Source organism: Pinus tabuliformis, chromosome Q (assembly GCF_031772625.1).
Source record: "Pinus tabuliformis cultivar Carrire ecotype Pingquan chromosome Q, CPIR1, whole genome shotgun sequence".
In the NCBI taxonomy this organism is placed as follows: Eukaryota; Viridiplantae; Streptophyta; class Pinopsida; order Pinales; family Pinaceae; genus Pinus; species Pinus tabuliformis.
In genome coordinates, this window is record NC_142296.1 from 436,974,570 (window position 1) to 436,995,573 (window position 21,004).

General features: G+C 35.6%; 2 protein-coding genes across 2 annotated transcripts in view; both read left to right on the top strand.

Annotated features, from left to right (window-relative positions):
- LOC149220093 (short-chain dehydrogenase/reductase 2b-like) overlaps positions 1-7,786 on the top strand; it is a 57,986-nt gene extending 50,200 nt beyond the window's left edge. Inside the window, exons 4-6 of the mRNA XM_089384650.1 lie at positions 6,740-6,820; positions 6,942-7,115; positions 7,247-7,786. Of these exons, the coding sequence (XP_089240776.1) occupies positions 6,740-6,820; positions 6,942-7,115; positions 7,247-7,630 (639 nt within the window). The 3' untranslated portion in view covers positions 7,631-7,786. The remainder of the gene's footprint in view (positions 1-6,739; positions 6,821-6,941; positions 7,116-7,246) is intronic.
- The window catches only part of LOC149220094 (short-chain dehydrogenase/reductase 2-like), a 99,034-nt gene that overhangs the window by 5,851 nt on the left and 72,179 nt on the right, over positions 1-21,004 (top strand). The window lies entirely within an intron of this gene.

Consider the following 21,004-nt stretch of genomic DNA (forward strand, 5'->3'; position numbering starts at 1 on the left):
ATATTTAATTTAATTTAATTTGTATCTATTTTTTTTAATAATTTTTCTATATCAATGGCTCTGCAAATTTAATACCATGCTAGCTAGTTGAGTGGCAGAATCACCCACTTTATTGCATATGTGTTTTATACTATGAGACCACCCACAACAAGGCATACTAACAAATCACCTTCATGAAAGTATTAGGATTTTCTATACTATGAATGAGAATAGCTATTCTGAGCGCTTTTCTTTTCCTTTTAGCTGGCTGGGGTATCTGCTGAATTGCGTAGAGGATGCATACTATTATATTAGATCTACTATATTACCAAACAGTATCAACGCTTGTAGAACAGCAACACCCTTTTGCTGTTGATTTTTGTCCAGAGATGATCTGGAAAAGTCCTTAGACGAAAAGAAAACTGCGTGCAGCTCTGCAACTATACAAGCTGGTCTTTCTTTTATCTGCCGCTCATTGTTCCTCCCACTCCTCCCCCTTAAGGCAGGGACTAGCTGCCGTGCAACCCTCCTTGTTAAGTATATATTTCGAACAACAAGCTAATAGTGAGAGTTTTATATCCATGAAAATAAACACAAACTCTGAAGACATTAATTTTGTTAAAATTGATCCTGGGTCAGTGTCCTCTTTTCAATGACGTCTTTTAGTGCTATTCAAAGAAAAATTATTTATTCATTACAATTTTGTTGGAGTAATTGTTATACTCATCTCATTGGGAATTGATAACGAGACCAATTGTGACATTTGTATCCACCTTGAGAATATGGCATTAATTACCCATTCAAAATAATGGTAAAAGTTTATAAATTTATTATGACTGGGTTTTGGTGTTACTGAAAACTTCAACATGACATCCTGGGGTTGTTTTCAACATGACATCCTGGGGCCTTGGCCTAAATTCAATTACCCAAGTTGCATTTTAGAATAATTGTCACCTTTTTGTCTAACAAAAAACCTCAACAAACTCTATATTTAAATGTGTATAGCCGAATATAGATAGCTAAGGGGAGAGAGATCATGGTACCTTTTGTCTTTTTGATCTCTAGCCATTATTTATGGATTACTGGGTCACCATTCAATTCTCTAATGGGTGTCAATGGAATTAACATAGATCTCTTTTCTAAATTACAAATCAATAATGCAGCAACAAGAGGAACAAACTTCGACTGGGATCTGTTGGAGAAGCACTAGATGGATTTTAGAAAGATAATTGTATCAGAGGATGTATTTTGTACCTAGTGGATAGATCTAGATTCAGTAGGGCTTCACCGGATGTCAAATGATGCTTTACGGCCTATTACAGTTTATGGTAAACATCTATCGCAGTTGGGGGAATCTCAGGAGTTGTTGATTCTAAATGGTCTCCCCTGTTTTCCCAGACTCTCGCTTTTTCACATGCCGGCCATATGGTGGGGGTGCAAGTGTAGTTGATTATGTACTCGCTAGCCATAACTTGCTCCCTTTTATTCGTCATTTCTCAGTTTCCTCCATCCCCCTTGCTGATCATGCACTTCTTTCCTTCTCTCTTTGGTTTGACCCTCCCCTCCCACCCCATCCCTCCCCTCAAGGCCCACCCCAAACTACCTTCCGATTTGATGAAGGAGACCTTGACATTTTCTCCTCTACCCTATGCAAGATGCTCCCATCGAAAACCCAATTCTCCTTGCTTCATTCTGCTTCCACTAAATACACTTGTCTTTCAGCTGCCATTTTGGAAGCAACACTCATGCAAGACTCTACATCGAGAACTTCGATATGCTTTCACCCACTCTCAACCCTTCTACTCCGACCTCAAAGCTTCTTATCGTCGTCTCCTTCGTCACAAGAAACGACTCTTTGTCTCCCATAGAAGACGAGAACTTTCTGCTCTCCTTGCCCACTCCCCTAAACAATTTTGGCGTACCATCCTTCCCTGACACTCCCCTCTTCCACCTGACCTCGACCCTACATCCATGTTCTCTCACACTTCCAACCTTTATGGTATTTCCGGGCAGGCCCAAGTTCATGTTACCTCCCCACCTTCTTCTTGTTATCTATTCTCAGACAAAGATATTAGAGAGGCCATTTGGGTGATGAACAGCAGCAAAGCAGCCGATGAGGAAGGCTACCATTTGATTATTTCTGAAATATCAGCAAAACCATCTTTATTGCATGGTTGGCCAGTTTTGGTTTTAGTATGTGGATCTCTATTTCCTATATCTTTATAGCAGAAATTGAAATTGGCTTCAGAGTGAGAGTTTAGATTTTGAAATCTTAAGAACAATATTTTTCAAGGTATCAAAGTTTAACATATTATTAAGCAAGTTCAATATGTTATTAGCCAAAATTTGAATCTAGGTAAATAAAATAACAAACATTCCACCTAACCACTCTCTATAACTCCAATTAACTTGTTTCTCTCTTTCTATATTTGTACTTTTTGTATTGTACTATTGAGTAATTTGTGTCCATCCTTTTGATCCGGACTTCCAGAATCAGGAACCTAATGCTTTTAGGCTACTTTTGCTTTTAGATAGCTTTTGATCCAGCAACTATCAAATGAGATGTCACACTATATTTTTCATATGGAGGGTTTATTATATAGTAGCATTTCAGGGTGATTTTTTAAAACCAGAAGCATCTTCGTACCTGGAGGACATGATTTGAGGAGAACCCTCTAATTTATTTAGTTAAAATGCATGATACAGGATAACCATGAGACATAGTCGTTGATCTGTGACGGTAACCACCATGGAGGATGTGTGAGACACAGTCGTTTATCTGTGACGGTAACCACCATGAGGAATGTGAATGTCAGAAGAAATTACTACCCTGTTGGAATCGCAAAAATGATACAAAAACAATTATGAGATAAGACCAGCACTCTCATTGAGAACGAAGCCAAGATTTCCAGCTTCCTATGCCAGATGAATTTAGCAATGTGCTTTTCATTTAATTGCAAGATTATGTTTTCACCTTCAATAACCTGTGAATGACATCGTTGGTTGCAAATTTAATCATTTTATACTATTATAAAATTCCTGCCATTGCTTAACATGAATTAAATTTTAAGTAATTTTATTACTTTTGAAGGTTTTTTTTGGGGTAAGTTTTATTTATTGTTGTGGATGAAGATATTGGGATAAAAGTGTGTTAGTGATCACAGGTTTGTCCAATGTTTTGGGTTAACCCTTTACCCATTTTCAAAAACTTGAAGTTTAACGGATTACAACACATAATCCTCTAAAAATCTTCATCAACAACAATTCATTAACTGTGGAAATATCCATATTAAAAGTTATATTTATGTTTTCCTTTGTAATCTTTGTTTTGAGTCTTTGAATCTGCTCGGGAAACTAAATGATTTTGTTTTTAGAAAAACCATATATGTATTTATGTTTAAATATATATTGATATACAGTCATTTAGAAAACAGTTTTCCTTATATGTACTTATGTTTAAATAAATATTGATATACTGTCATTCAGAAAACAGCTTTCCTTTTTATTTAGTTATCTTCCTTTTTATTTAGTTATCTTCTCTGTTTTGGTTTTTATTTCCTTATCATATAAAACAAGTTTTGAGTCTTGACACCTAAATCTAAAATGTAAAGTTATGTTTTTAGAGTCTTCAAATCTATATTTTCAGCCCCTTTATATCCCGCCTTGAAAGTATCACTAGTTTTGCGAAGTCTTAGAGATAATGACCTAAGAAATATTGTTATTAAATATTAGGCCGACAGCTAGTTGTTTGGGCAGCTTATTTGTTAACCACATGCTCTGTTCGAATAATAAAAACTGCTTCTTATTTGTTAACCACATGCTCTGTTCGAATAATAAAAACTACTCCATCGAAGCCTTAGTGACAGTAATTTTGGCATCTTGATGTTTTTTTGAGTTAATATGAATTATTATTTTTTTTTTTTTTTTTTTGGCATTGTGATGTAATTTGCTTTTTTAAGTTAATAACTTTTTAATTTTTAAATAATAATACAATACAAGTGAATATGGTAAACAAATATTCAAAATAGCATTCTTTTAACTATTTTGTTTCGAATTTAAGAAGAATTTTAACTCAACAATGCTCATTAAATTTAGAAAATATTTCATTGCTCGAAATTTTGGCAATGAGGATGTATGGGAGGGGTTTGGTTTTTTTTAATGGGCCAATAGGTATTGAAAATTTGGCAATGATGATGTATTGGAGGGGTTTGATTTTTTAATGAGTTTTTAAGTATTGAAAATATAATGGGTATTATCAAAGATATTCAAAAGCAAGATAACCTTACTATATTTGTATTATAAGGAAAATTTTTGGAATTTTGTATTACTATCTAATTTCAGTACAAGTTAAGCCAATATAAACCAATCTTATTATTAAGTCTAAATGATTTGTACTCAGTTTAGTTTTTTAAGATGTTTAATAAATTTGAGGTTATGAGGGATTTATGTCATATTCCTTTTTCCAATGAAAATTATATCATTTTTTTTTTTGGATGTTTAGTAAATTTGAAATTAGCAGGAATTTATGTTATATTTTTTTTCTAATGAATATTGTATTAAATTTTATTTTTGTTAATCTCTTTAAATGTTAGATTATATATTTTTTGTGATTTATATTGTAAATAATAATATTTTTCTGATTAATTACATTATTAGGATTTGGAACCAATTAATATGGTTCATCCTTAGGGAAAGTTGGTTCCAAAGGTAAACTAAATCTTACTGATGTGATTAATCCGAAAGACATTATTAATCTCTTTAGATATTTAATAAATTTGAAAATAGACCAAATCTTAATAATGTGATTAATCCAAAAAAACATTTTATTAATCTCTTTAAATATTTAATAAATTTAAAATTAAAATGACACTCTTTAAATATTTAATAAATTTGAAATTAAAATAGATTTATGTCATATTCCTTCTTCCAATCTTTTATCAGCTGTTTCTTCCGCATCAAATATCCTTCATTAGCAGTTTCTTCGGCATCAAATTTTCTCCCTTCTTGTTTCTCCATTTAGATGAAAGTATATTTACTCTATAATTAGAATGAAAGGTCTTTCTCATTTGTTGCTCTAGGTCTTGAATCCACTTATGTATTTCCTTCAATTTCCTTATTCTTTGAAGCTTTAAATATTCCATTTTGATGTTGAGAGGGAGATGCATAGTCCAATTAAGGACAAAATCAAGTGAACAGGGATAGGTAGAGACTTGAGAGAGTAAAGCAGGGATAAACTAGATTTGGGAGACTTGGATTAGAAACCCTAAAGAGATAGAGTCCATAAGAAATTGCAAGGGATGTTGACCAAGGATGTGTCAACTAGTAGAGTTGGCCAAAAATGGGAATAAAGTGAAACACTCAACCAAGGATCTTAATAAAAGCAAACCAAACACATTGCAAGGAAAATATACTAAAATAAGACATATATACTTTGAATTGGAAAAATGAAATTGCCAACTGCAATGAATATTCACCACGATTATAATCCAAATGCTACAAGAGGAATGATAACTAAAAGAGATCAAGTTTAAGAGCATGTGGAGAAGGAGCAAGGGTCTTGTCAACTAACTCTCCACTTGGCTTTTATGAGGCGTCATCTTATGGAAGATCCAATGAGACATGACAATATCTTAATTAAAGAACAAGGGAGTTCTAAGTATAGGTTGATCATATTTTTTAGAGTTAATGGGGTGAACTCTTGCATTTTCCTTAGTTGTTACATATTTATCTACTCTTTGGTTTTGGCCTCATGGAATTTGGAAGCAATACAAAATTTCCAATTTATCTTTTTTCCATTCTAATTCAAGTAACTATGGATGCTAGTTAAAGATATCTAGGAGTTTTACTTTGGAGAATGAGGTTGATAATTATCAATGAATCCCCAAGTGGTCAATCTCAAACCTTAATGAAATTGGTTGACATACATTGAAGCAAATCATTAACTTCAATTACATTGTTTGAAGCTATGTCGAGACTCAATATAGATTTGAATACAATTATCCCCTAAAATTATAGAAAACTCCTTCAACACTTGCGAACTCATTTAATAATATAAAATATTAACTATAATAAATAATACCATTAATAATATGAAATATATTCTTACATACAGACTGGCATTATCTTTTATGCAATTCAAATGTAGTACAGCACTGAGCAAATCCTGTGGCCTGTAGTGCATACTATATGTTGGATGCCCGTTTTTGGGTGCAGCTGAATCCAAATTATGAAAGATGTCATTTGGGGGTTTTCAAGTAAATCTGATATATAAATGTACAGAGAATCCAACTACATGCAATACTGGATCACCGCCTAACTGAGACTCCTATTATTAAGTATATATTTTGAACGACATGCTAACCGCCTAACTGAGACTCCTATTATTAAGTATATATTTTGAACGACATGCTAATAGTAAGAGCCTTGTATCTATGAAAAATAAACACAACTCTGAAGACACACTAAGTTTCTTAAAGTTGATCCTCCGTCACTGTCCTCTTTTCCACCAGATCTTTTAGAGCCATCCAAATCCGTTCAGATTTAGTCTCTAGCTCTTATTCCTGTCAACTGTTTATAAAAAAAAAGAAATTTCATTCAAGGCATCTCTATATTCAAACTTCCATAGCAGGATATAGCTCAGGGGAGAGAGATCATGAATTTTTTCTTTCTTTCTGCCCATTATTTAGAGATTAATGGGTCACCATTCAATTCTCTAGTTGGTGTCAATGGAATTAACAGAGATCTCTTTGCTAAATTACAGATCAACAATGCGGCAGTAGTGGGGACGAACTTTGACTGGGATCTGCTGGAGAAGAGCCAGATGGATTTTAGAAAGATAATTGTATTGCAACCTTATTGGAGTTTGATTTTTCTTCTGAACCCTATTAAAATCTGTAATTACTCTCTAAATGGTACTAGAACAAGTAAGAATTAATTTCCCCAACCATACAATTGGTTCACAGGTAGATGGCTTGTGGGCAGAGGGGATTACAGAGGACGGCCAGACTGCCAAAGAAGGACTGGGTACAAATTACTTTGGTACAAAGAGAATAAGCAAAGCTCTGATTCCACTTCTGAAGCCTTCTACTGCTGGACCACGTATAGTCAATGTGTCTTCTGTCGCGGGCCTACTTAGGGTATAACTAATTAATTAATGGTTTTTTTTTGAAGTAATTAGGGTTCAATTAGTGATTTTGATGATTGCTGTGGTGTAAAGTATTATATAAATTTTTAACAAATTAATGATTTGTTTTGTTTTCCTTAACAGTTTTTGAGAAGTGAAACATTGCAGAAGCAACTTTCAGACATTGAAAACATTAGTGAAGAGTTTATAGATTACATTGTGAAGCAGTACATGGAGGATATTGAGAGAGTTGCAGACCTGAGGGACAGCGTGTGGCCGGTTAGGGTTCCAACATATTCTCTATCCAAAGTGGTATTGAATGCATACACTCGTCTTCTGGCTCGGGAGCTGAAAGGAAAGGCATGTGTTAACACCGTGCACCCTGGTTACGTCAGGACTTCCATGACATTCAACACCGGCGATATTTCATCTGTTCAAGGAGCAGAAAATGTGGTGAGAGTGGCCTTGCTCCCACCCGGTGGACCTACTGGCCAAAACTTTCTGCAAACACAAATTGCTCACTTCTAAATTCTTTTATGCTCTGTTAGATTGAGTGTAAGAGAATTTATCAGAAAAGTTTTCCTATGCTAGATTGAACTGAATCTCATATTTGTCCTGAAATAATGAGATCTTGGTCGTTATGCGTACTCCAAAATTATAAACATATTAAAATAATTGTTTGAATAGATTTACAGATAGCATATTATATTGAAAGAAAATAACTCTGTTAAATGTCACTCTGTATTTATTATTATGACAAGTCGATTGGGTATTTTTGTTATAATTTTTCTTGATGAGATGTTTCAGAATATGAAATTTGGAGGGCATAAAAGAGGAAATATTCAGGTATTTGGTAGATATTTCTGCACCAGATTTGTAAAATTGGATATTTATTGTGTAAATTTATGTTTCAGTAGAAACCAAAATAAATAAATTTTGAGAGAAATAGACTCGATGAAGGAAGAAGTAAAAGATATACCTAGTGAAGGCAGAAAAAATTAGCAGATTTGGTTAAGTAATAAATAGATTTAATAAAAGAAGAAGCAACTAATAGACATTGTAAAGAAGCAAGAAAATTTAGTGAAGTAGGTTGGTTCCTTCAAATATTTGCAGTAGTGGAGATTGGTGTCTGCTACAAATGGTGTAGCTGTGGTGATTGGTGTCTCTTGTAAGTTGGTGCTTACAAAATCTTTCATATAAAAAAGTTTTGAGTTTTCTCTCATAAAAATTTCCAAATATATCTTATATTATTTGTTTAATTTATAAAATTTATATATTTTATTATATGCTAATAATTATAATATATCTTATATTATTTGATTAATTTATAAAATCTGTATATTTTATTATATTTTAATATTTAAATAATTAAAAAAATTCATTCTACCGATTCGCCCCTCAATATAATTGTGAATCCAACGAGAAGACCAGAAGAAAGTGGCAAAAACCGTGTTGAAGAAATCAAACAATAACTATTATGCCTAATGTGACAAAGAATGGACATTGAATTTTGATTATAACAAGGCCTGCAAGCAGCGGTATTCCCTGCTGGGTCAAAACTAAACTTTATATGGTTTGAAACTAAACTTTATATGGTTTGAAATTAAACTTTATATGACATTGGGTGTTGGACAATTCCTAGATAATTTGTTATTTTTGTGGCACTAAGGGGTGGAATAAGTGATCTGTAATTTTTGTGACACTAAAAGAGTTGAAAATGAAAAGCACTTTCTCTTATAATACCTTGCTAATGCCAAAATTAAATCTCAATTTCAAAAGATTTATCACAACACTAACCTTTTTAATTTTTTAACTCACCAAAATTATGGTAATTTTGAAATGCTTCTCTTAACGCTTTTCAAGTACACAAAGAAAGAAGAAATAAATAAATTATTTTAGCATCCACAAGGCTAAATATAGCCTATGGGACATATTTTTTTTTCATCTAGTTGATGCATTCAACAATTTTCCTGTGAAGCCTCACAATAAACGCTCCGAACTTCTCAACAAACCCCTCGTTGAATAGATTATCCCAAGAGCTAGTTACCAGAATATCTGCATAACTTTCCCCATTGTCTTTTAAGGTCTCGCATTGTAAAATGAAACGTTTTTTTGTTTCTACTTTTCTGGAAGAATAAAAAATACATACTCTTTCCTCCCACACTTCTTTTGGCATTTTCTAGCGCCCTGTTTCACAACAGAGTTTATGAGAATTAATCCTTAACTGAGTAATAAGAATTTTGGTTCTCCGAGAAATATTGGCCTCTATGTATGTTTTTTGTTGATAATTATGAGTGGGATTAAACACTTCAATATAGTACTTTTTCTTTCTCATTGACTCCTTATCCCTAGTACACTTTTGGAACTTATCCATAACAAAAGCTTTTATCTCTTTACTATTTATGGGACACATATTCAAGCAATTACCACATTTACTAAACCATTTGTTGTTATGATGCATCCAATTCTTCTTTCTTTTGCACAATATGTCATTAAAGACAACCTTAGGTCATATGTCCTCTTTCATTTACTCAAATTTTTTTAAATACCTTATGACTCGCACCATAGAAATTGCTTCAATAGGAGCGGCCCCTATTTCACTTAACAAGATAACATAAGGAACTATATTTTTAATTTTTAATTTGTTTGTAATCAAATGCTTCTGAATTTTCTCAATTTGTTTCCATTGCATGTCGGATGTACTGCTGGCTCATGGTTCACAACCATAGAGAACCACCAGAATCACTAGAAGCCCAAAAAGAGTTTGAGTGGTTTTCCAGTGATCTGAAATGGAGCAAATTAGTAATGTTGTCCTAATTCCCCATTCAGAATAAAACCCAAGATGCTTATCCATTTGCTTATAAAGTGCTTGAGAATTCACCATGTTTTCTTAATTAACTGATTCCCATGAGAGTTTCTTATGTAAATGTTATAAACAATTTAACATAAAACATATGTTGAACATTAGAAAAATAACAACAAAGAACATCAAAATACAACACACAACACAAAGATTTGATGAGGAGTTCACCCCTCCTGGACTATGTCTCCTTGGTCCAGCTTCCAATGCTTGGGCCACTCTATTATGCTCAAAATTACAATAAAAAATGTGTTTACAATTCTCAAATGCCTATGAAACCTGTCTCAATGAGTTTAGAATGCTCAAAAATGGCTATCCAATCTCTTTTTGCATCCAATTTGGAGAAGAACTGAAGAATTTATGACTTCTCCTAGTTCTCCCACTATTTGTTCCACAAATTGCTCCAAAAGCGACATAATCTCACAAATTTGCTCAAAAATTCACTAACTGAACGATAATTTGGCTATGTCGCGGGCCATAACCTAATGGCCATATCGCAAATCGCAATCGACAAGGACCAACGGCTTAAAGTCTGTGAACACGACGCAAATGTGTGATTATGCGATGTGATATCGGTGGACCCAATGATAACTTAGATTGTGGCTCATAAACGTATCGCGTCCGGGAACTATCGCATTTCACAATCGGTGAAGAACTAGCTGCAGTCTTAAGCGGAACTTGTGTTTCCTGCGATATGCGATTGCAATATCGCATCACAACCCAACCTGCCAAGGGCCGATTTCTGTAATACTCATCCATCTGCGATATGCGATTGCAATTAGATTGCATCACAACTTGTCTGCACCAGGGCCGGTTCTTAACACCTTTTGCCTACAACTGCGATATGCGATATGCGAGGGCCAATGACAACCTATCACTTGGAACCTCCTCATTCGCTGGAACCTTTGCCACGTCATCCAATACTTCCATGTAGACAAGTCAAACTTAAACTTTGACTTGCTCCAACTTTTGCATACGAGCTTGACTTTGAGTGTCATTCACATCGTTGAATTCAGAATGATGAGCTCTTTGACCTGAAGCTAAGTTTGACAAAATTTTGACACTTTGATTTTTGAGCATAAACTTGAGCACCTAATCACTCCTCTCCACTGGAAGCCTTTAGGACCCCAAAAGATTATATTCAGTTATTGAACAGATGAGGGTATTGTTCCCTCACCTTCCCCTCTTCGATCCATTTTTCCTTTGATGGATTTGTATCTTTGAGACCCACTCAAAGATAATCAAAATTTCCCCACTTTGATGACCCCGTTCTTCTATCAAGTATAGTGTCTTGCTGAAGCTCATCAAGAAATTATGGAGAAAAAACTTCAATTGATGGAATCTATAAACTTTCTCCTTGATCTTCAATCAAAGTAGGCTCATACAATCTCAAATTTTCAACATTAACAACGGAATAAATTTGCATATATGAAGGCAAATCATGCTTGAAAGCATTATTACCAATCTTTTCCATAATTTTAAATGGTCCATAACGGATTGGTTTCATCTTTTTACCTTCACCTTGAACCCTTTCCTTGCTAGTGTATAGCCAAACTTCATCACCTACTTGAAACTGACGATCCACAAGATGCTTATCATTCCTTGCCTTATACTTACTTTCCTTGACTCTTTTCTAGTTGTTCTTAAACTGTTTGGTGAATCAACTGAATTTTCTCAATGAATTTCTTTGCTCTGTTTATGTCTCTATGTCCATCTACAGCTACACCTTTCTCAAAGATGAAATCCAAAGGTGATTTAGGCAAATAACCAAGACATGCCTCAAAAGGCGAAGTTAGAGTAAAAAAGCATTTTGCTCAGTTGTAAGCATGTTGAATATAATGCAACTGTTCATCCCACAACTTAGGATGTTTGCTATGATGATGTAGGAGCATCTGGACTTAGCCAGCAATGTGAAAGATTGTTCACATGTTGTGGCTAAACAAGTTGAAATTCATTGACCTGGTGGGTCAAAAGGCAGTTTTACTAAGAGGGTTTGATCCCTCAAGAAATGAGTTGTATTTCATTATTGTAATAAGTTAGAAATTGTCTTATTTTAGGCTAAAAGATGAGTTGTTAGCATAGGTGTGAGATAGAGCTAGGAATTAGAAGATTTGTTGTTAGATTTATTAAAAATAGGGTTGATTTGTTAGGCACAGTGAGAGAGATATTCGATTGATAAAATGAAGGAAAAATGTAATGAAACAGAGAGAGGATTGAGGAGTGGATTTAGTAGAGTGAGGGCAAGATCGTGTGTGGATTGTGTTTTGAGACAGAGGTCTTCATTTGTGTAATCAGGCCCAAGGCCGAGACTCTGTAATTTTATTATGAATGGATTGATGTTGTGCGCATATTTATATTTATGCAGCCCGTGGAGATCCTCGAATGATAGTTTTCTCTGTATTTTGTTGATATTGATGCTTGCTCTGCTTTCCATGCTTTACAATAGATAGACACTGATTTAAAAGAGTAATCAATGAGTTAAATGTATCGTTTTGGTTCCGCAAGCAGAAAAGCCAAAATACACTAGAAATCGTCGCAAAACACCTTTGGATTTAGAATCCAGACTTCAAATTTTATAGATGGAAGTTTTGAAGGTTATCGAGTCCGTGGAACCTAATCGCATCGCTTAAGTGGAGAGGAATGGCTTGTGGAATCGCTGATTTCCGATATCGCAACAATACCGAATCCGAAAAGTTATAGAGCAGAGTTGATAATCTATCGGGTCCACAAAGGGTCATCGCATCGACATATTGAAGCATAAGGAGTCCAACCGATTGAACATTGCGATCTCGATTGTGCGATTTAATCACAACCATTGGATCGCGATCTATTGCAGTCATTGGATCGCCAAGCGGTTCTTGCTACAATGGATGGTTATCAGGCACATTGAAAACTGTATGCGGTTTTAAGTGGTCCAGCGCCAATTCCATTAAGGAAGTGCCACGTAGCAAGGCAGAATAGAACGAAACCATATTTCAGGCGATTAAACCCCGATATATTGAACCACCCGAAATCTTTGACAACTGTCAGATGTCGCGGTTCCAAATCGACGGCTATTAGCGCTCGATGCTTTGACTTTCACGTACGATAAACACGTCAATTCAAAAAAAAAAATCAATGTTTTGTGTTGTTTTTCAGTGTATTTCAGTTTAAAAGGAAAACAGTCGGGTTTAGTTAAAGAGGGTGATCCGGGGAGTGATTTGGGGTTTTTGTGAGTCCCACTTCCGCGCTACATCATTTGTGGTATCAGAGCAAAAGGAATGGTTGTTTGCAGCGAAAATGCCGCCAAGGAGAGGCATTGGTCGAGGAAGACCTGACCCAAATGCAATTCTACTGGAAGAGGTATAGAGTCTGCGTACGCGAATGGAGTCAATTGAGACTGCCCAGAGAAGAGCACTTGATGGAGGTGATGAGAGTTCTTGAGATGAATCTCCTGAGGAGGTAGTAGAAGAAGACAATGAAACTGCCAAAGTCCTCAAGATGTTGGCGAAAGTAGGGGGAAAACCTAAGGTGGAAATCCCTATGTATGAAGGGAGTCTAAACGCAGAAGAGCTAACGGATTGGATCAGATCCTTAGACCAGTACTTTGATTATGAAGAGGTTGATGAGGGGAAGAGAGTGAAGTTTGCAGTTACTAGATTGAAGGGTCATGCAACTATCTGGTGGAACGAGGAAAGGGAAGTCCAAGATCAAGCTATGGGACAAAATGGTAAGTAAAATGAAAGCCAAGTTTTTTCCTAAAGACTATCATTTGAATCTTTTTAAGCAATTGCAAAATTTAAGGCAAAAAGGAATGTCTATTAAAGAATATACAGAAGAATTTTATAGATTGAATATCAGAGCAGGGCATGTAGAGGATGATGTGGAAAGGTAGCTAGATATATCAATGGTTTAAGGTATGACATACAAGATGAAATTAGTTTGTTAAGTCTGAAAACTGTTGAGGAACCCTATCAAGAAAGTTTGAAGGCAGAGGAGAAGATATTGAGGAAACAAAGTCAAAGGAATAGAGGAAAAAGCTCAGTAAGAGGTAGAGGAACTACAAGACCAAGGGGACAACAGCATCAGCCTGAAGCAGGAAGCTCAAGTAGCAAACCACCACAGAGGGGAGGCTCTAACAGACGAAGATTTGTGCCCAAAGGAAGAGGGTGAGGAAGAAATGTTCGGTGTTATACATGTGGAGAATGGGGACATATGTCATGGGACTATCCTCATAATAAACCAGCAAGTCAGAGGAATGCGAATGTGGCTAAGGCAAAGCCAGAACCACCTCGACTAGTGGAAAATGAAGAACCCCTTGAAGAAGGTGAATCACTGTTATTGAGAAGGACTTTGCTTAGGGAAAAGCCGGAGATTGGAGAACCAGCATAGAGGAAGAATTTGTTCAGAACTACTTGTAAGTCAAAAGGTAAGTGTTGCAAAGTGATAATTGACAGTGGAAGCACTAACAATCTTGTTTCTACAAAGATGGTGGACAAGCTCAGACTACCTAAGACCATGCACCCTACTCCTTACAAGGTATCATGGTTACAGAAGGGACATCAGATTATTGTGACTGAACAATGCAAGGTGGAGATACAAATTGGTACGTATAAAGATGTGATATTATGTGATGTAATGCCCATGGATGTATGCCATGTATTATTGGGAAGACCATGACAATTTGATCGGAGGAGAAACACTTATACTCTGGAGAAGGATGGAACCAAACACACATTGCTGCCATTGAAGGACGATGCTAACAAAGGAACACCTGGAAGTAGTATTATGCTGATAAGTGGAAAAGAGCTGCTGTAGGAAGTAGTGAAGAATGAGGAGTTGCATTTTTCTATTGTGGGAAGACCAAAGGTAATTTTGACTTCCACAAACTTAGATGATTTGCCTGAAGAAGTTAAAATGTTGTTAGATGATTTTGCTGATATTATTGTGGATGAGTTGCCGAATACATTGCCGTCGATTAGGAGTATTCATCATCATATTGACCTAATACCAGGAGCAAGTTTTCCAAATAAAGCAGCATACAGATTAACTCCTCAAGAGAACGCAGAAGTTGGAAGACAAGTGCAGGAGCTAATGGATAAGGGGTTGATCAGAGAAAGTCTTAGCCCATGTGCTGTTCCAACAGTACTCAGTCCAAAGAGAGGAGGAGAATGGCGCATGTGCACAAATTCAAAATCCATCAACAAGATCACAATCAGGTACAGATTTCCTTTGCCACGCATGGATGATTTAATGGATTGTTTGAGTGGATCAAAATACTTTACTAAAATAGATTTAAAGAGTGGATATCATCAAATAAGAATCTAAGAAGGTGATGAGTGGAAGACTGCATTTAAAACAAACAGTGGGTTGTATGAGTGGTTCGTGATGCCTTTTGGTCTCACTAATGCACCTAGCACATTCATGAGATTAATGAATGGAGTCTTGAAGGAGTATGCAGGCAAGTTTGTTATTTTTTATCTTGATGATATTCTAGTTTTTAGTAAAAGTAAAGAAGAACATTTAGAGCATCTTAAGTTGGTTCTAAGAACTTTGCAGAAAGAGAAACTACTAATAAATCTGAAGAAGTGTAGTTTCATGAAGGAAGAACTAGTTTACTTGGGATTTGTAGTTTCTAAAGAAGGCTTGAAGATAGATCCAGAGAAAGTCCAAGAAATTTGGAACTGGCCTACTCCTAGAAATATATCTGAGGTAAGAAGCTTCCATGGACTTGCAAGTTTTTACAGAAAGTTTATCAAAGGCTTTAGTTAGATTTGTGCACCTATTCTTGAAACAATCAAGGAGATCAATCAGCCATTCAAGTGGACAGAAGCAGTAGACAGGAATTTCAATTGGCTAAAGAAGAAGATCACAGAGGAACCAATTTTGGCTTTACCTGATTTTGAGAAAGTCTTTCAAGTAGAAACAGATGCTAGTGGAGTTGCAGTTGGAGCAGTTCTGAGTCAGGAGCAAAGACCGATAGCATACTTCAGTGAGAAATTGAATGATGCAAAGAAGAAATACTCTTCTTATGATAAATAGTTTTATGCTATTGTGCAGGCCTTAAAGAAATGGAGACATTATTTTCTGCCAAAAGAATTCATATTGTATTCAGACAATCATGCCTTACAGTTCATCAATAACCAGCCGAAGCTGAATCAGAAACATGCCAAGTGGGTAGAATTTATACAAAGCTTTACTTTTGTAATAAAGCACAAGAGTGGTAAGTCAAATAAAGTAGCAAATGCATTGAGCAGGGTAAGTTTTATTATGCAAGAATTCAAAGTTGGTGTTGTAGGATTTGAGGAAATGATTGAAATGTACAAGGATGATGCAGATTTTAAAGATATCTACACAATAGTTCAAAATCCAATGAGTCATAACAGAAGTAAATGGTTGGACTATCTCATTCAAGGAGGCCTATTGTTTAAAAGCAACAAATTGTGTATTCCCAAATGTTCCATGAGGGAAAACATAATAAAGGAGAAACATAGTGGAGGATTATCTGGTCACTTTGGATAGGATAAAACCTTTGCTCAGGTGAATGCTTTTTATTATTGGCCAAAAATGCAGACTGATGTTAAGAAGTTTGTTGATAAATGCAGGATATGTCAGCATGCAAAAGGAAGGAGTCAGAATACAGGATTGTATCAGCCATTGCTAGTACTAGACCGACCATGGGATGCAGTTAGCATGGATTTTGTTCTGGGATTACCAAAAATCTAGAGAGGGAATGATTCTATTTATGTTGTAGTAGATAGATTTTCCAAAATGGCACATTTCATTGCATATAGGAAAACTAGTGATGCAACACACATAGGTAATTTATTCTTTTTAGAAATTGTAAGATTACATGGTTTACCTATAAGTATTGTGTTTGACATAGATATAAAGTTTGTATGGAATTTTTGGAGAACTATTTGGAAGAAACTGGGAGCTAACCTCAGTTTTAGTTCAGCGTACCATCCTCAAACAGATGGACAGACCGAAGTAGTAAACAGGAGCTTGGTGAATATATTGAGGAGTTTAGTGTATCAAAATCCTAAGCAATGGGATTTAGCACTAGCTCAAGCTGAGTTTGCTTATAATGATACTACAAACCAAAGTACTAGAATGAGTCCATTTTAGATTGTTTTTGGAATGAACCCAAGAGGTGTGTATGAGCTCAAAGATTTGGGAAAGCAGGAGACCAGAAGTGAAAAAGTTGAAGAGTTTGCAGAACAGATGCAGAAACTACAGGAAGAAGTCAAAGGCAAATTGCAGGAAAGTAGCAACAAGTACAAACAGAGGGTAGATCTGAAAAGAAGAGAGAAGGAGTTCCAGGTGGGAGATTTAGTGATGGTGCATTTAAGAAAAGAAAGATTTCCTACTACAACTTACAATAAACTGAAAATGAAAAAGATAAGGCCTTGTAAAATTGTAAGAAAATTTTTAGCCAATGCATATGAAATTGAGTTGCCAAAAGGGATTGGAATATCCCCCATCTTTAATGTTGTAGATTTGTATCCATACAAAGAGGCAAAGACAAAGCTACAAGGGGAAATTACAGGAGATGAATTTCAAATTGTGAACTGGGAAGAACAGATTCCAAAGACAGCTAAGAAGAAAGTGGACGCTGTTTTGGAGAAAAGAGTATCCAAGAGAACCAGAGGACGGACTTATTTCCAATATCTAGTCAAATGAAAGGACAGCCAGTGGAGGATGCTAGCTGGTTGACAACAGCAAAATACAGAAGTATGGAGTAAGTCCTGAAAGTTTGAAGGATGATTTTTTTCTTCCCCGGGAGTCTAATGCAGGAGCATCCAGACTTAGCCAGCAATGTGAAAGATTGTTCACATGTTGTGGCTAAACAAGTTGAAATTCATTGACCTAATGGGTGAAAAGGCAGCTTTACTGAGAGGGTTTGATCCCTCAAGAAATGAGTTGTATTTCATTATTGTAATAAGTTAGAAATTGTCTTATTTTAGGCTAAAAGATGAGTTATTAGCATAGGTGTGAGATAGAGCTAGGAATTAGAAGATTTGTTGTTAGATTTATTAAAAATAGGGTTGATTTGTTAGGCACAGTTAGAGAGATATTCGATTGATAAAAGGAAGGAAAAATGTAATGAAATAGAGAGAGGATTGAGGAGTGGATTTAGTAGAGCGAGAGCAAGATCATGTGTGGATTGTGTTTTGAGACAGAGGTCTTCATTTGTGTAATCAGGCCCAAGGCTGAGACTCTGTAATTTTATTATGAATGGATTGATGTTGTGCACATAATTATATATATGCAGCCCATGGAGATCCTCGAATGATAGTTTTCTCTGTATTTGGTTGATATTGATGCTTGCTCTGCTTTCCATGCTTTACAATAGATAGACACTGATTTAAAAGAGTAATCAGTGAGATAAATGTATTGTTTTGGTTCCGCAAGTAGAAAACACAAAATACACTAGAAATCATCGCAAAATGCCTTCGGATTTAGAATCCGGACTTCAAATTTTATAGACAGAGGTTTTGAAGGTTATCGGGTCTGTGTAACCCAATCATATTGATTAAGTGGAGAGGAACAGCTTGTGGAATCGCCGATTTCTGATATCGCGACAATATCGGATTCGAAAAGTTATAGAGCAGAGTTGATAATCTATCAGGTCCGCAAAGGGTCATCGCATTGGCATATTAAAGCATAAGGAGTCCGGCCGATTGAACATTGCGATCGTGATTGTGCGATTTAATCACAACCGTTGGATCGCGATCTATTGCAGTCGTTGGATCGCCAAGCGGTTCTTGCTACAGTGGATGGTTATCGGGCGCGTTGAAAACAATAAGCGGTTTTAAGTGGTCCAGCCCCGATTCCATTGAGGAAGTGCCACATAGCAAGGTGGAATAGAAAGAAACCATATATCGGGCGGTTAAACCCCGATATATTGAACCACCTGAAATCTTTGACAACCGTCAGATCTCGCAGTTCTAGATTGACGGCCATTAGTGCTCGGTGCTTTGACTTTCGCGTACGATAAGTGCGTCGATTAAAAAAAAATCAATGTTTTGCGTTGTTTTTTAGTTTATTTTAGTTTAAAAGGAAAACAGTCAGGTTTAGTTAAAGATGGTGATTGGCAAGGTGATTTGGGGTTTTTGTGTGTCCCACTTCCGCGCTACGTCATACAATATCCTCTTAGCAAATGAATAACTATCTTGTTAACCACTTCAGTTTGACAATCTGTTTGCGGATGGAAGGCTGTACTTTTCTTCAACTTGGTGTCCATCAAGTTCCATAAACTTGACAAAAAATTCCCAACAAATTGGGAATCACGATCACATACAATAGAAGTAGGTAATCCAAATTGAACCCATACGTTTTGAAAGAAAAGTTGAGTTGTTTGTTCAGTTGTAATTTGTTTTTTACAAGGCATTAGTATGCACAACTTGCTAAACCTATCCAAAACTACATACAGAAAATCATGACCTTTTCTTGATAAAGGAAGACATCCTACAAAATCCATAGAAACACTCTCCCATGGATGTGAAGGCACTGGAAGTGGTGTATACAATCCTAGTTTCTTATTACTAAGCGTACTGACTGCACACAATGAACAACCTCTAATAAAATGTGACACACTTTCAATCATATGAGGCCCGTAAAAATACCTTTGAAGATTTGCCATTGTTTTACTTACACCGAAATGTCTAGCAATAAGAGAAGTGTGCGCTTCCCTTGTGACATTTACTCTCTCTCCCTGTGGAACACAAAGTTTTCCCAAATGATACAACAAATTATCATGTACATGGTAGTCTAATTACTCAACTTGGTGGCCTTGACTCAAATTTGAATATACCTCTTGAAAGTCAATATCATGTGTGTATTGTTCAACATGACTTTCAGGCAAAACATAATTATTCTTGAGTAAAATGGCTACATAATAACCGGTCTAGAAAGCATATTAGAAACTTTGTTATAAATACATTTCTTGTACCTGATTACCAAGTGGAATTGTTGTAAGAATCCCATCCAACGAAAATGCCTTGATTGCTGCAATTTTGTTTGAGATTGCAGATATTGCAAAGTTTGATGATCCGTGTGAATAATGGTTTCTTTACCCATCAATTAATGCTTCCATTGATTCACACTTTGTACCAATGCATAAATCTCTTTATCATATGTAGGATAGTTAATAACAACACCATTAAAAATCTCATAATGAACTGAAATGGGCTTACCATGATGTAAAAGAACTGCACCCATGGTGTAGTTACTTGCATCTGTTTGTATTTCAAATGGTTGTTTCAAATCCGGCAATGCTAAAACTGGGGCTGAACTGATCTTTGTTTTAAAGCATCAAATGATTTTTGTTGTTTGCCTCCCCACTGGAAGACAAACTTCACGCTGGTCAAAGCATGTAGTGGAGTTGCTATGGAAGAGAAATTGACAATGAACTTCCTCCAATACTGCGCTACTCCTAGAAAACTCCTTACTTCTGTGATTGATTTGGGTATTGGCCAATTCAAAATGACTGAAAATTTAGAGGGGTCAATATTCAGCTCACCTCCTCCAACTATGTGGCCCAACTACACTAAGGAAGTTTTCCCGAATTCAAATTTAGACATCTTCAGAAATAATTGTTCTTTTCTCAAGACATCCAACACTTTCCTCACATGCTTGACATGCTCTTCTCGTGATTTGCTTAATATCAAAATATCATCTAAATAGACAATTACAAACTCATCAAGAAAGGATCTTAAAACATCATTCATAACTCTCATGAATGTAGCTGGAGTGTTGCAAAGACCGAAAGGCATAACCAACCACTCAAACAATCCCCGTTTGGTTTTAAAAGCAGTCTTCCAAATATCCTCCTCAGTTATTCTAACTTGATGATATCCACTTCTCAAGTCTAATTTAGTGAAATATTTTTCATTCTTCAATTGATATAGCAAATCATCTATTCTGGGCAGCAGGGAAAATTTTAAGAACCCCCCCTAAATTTATATGTATAATAAATGGGCGAATCCCCATGGTATATAGGAAAAATGGAAGGCGATTTTATCAATAATATAATATGTATATATAATTTTTTTGGCGAA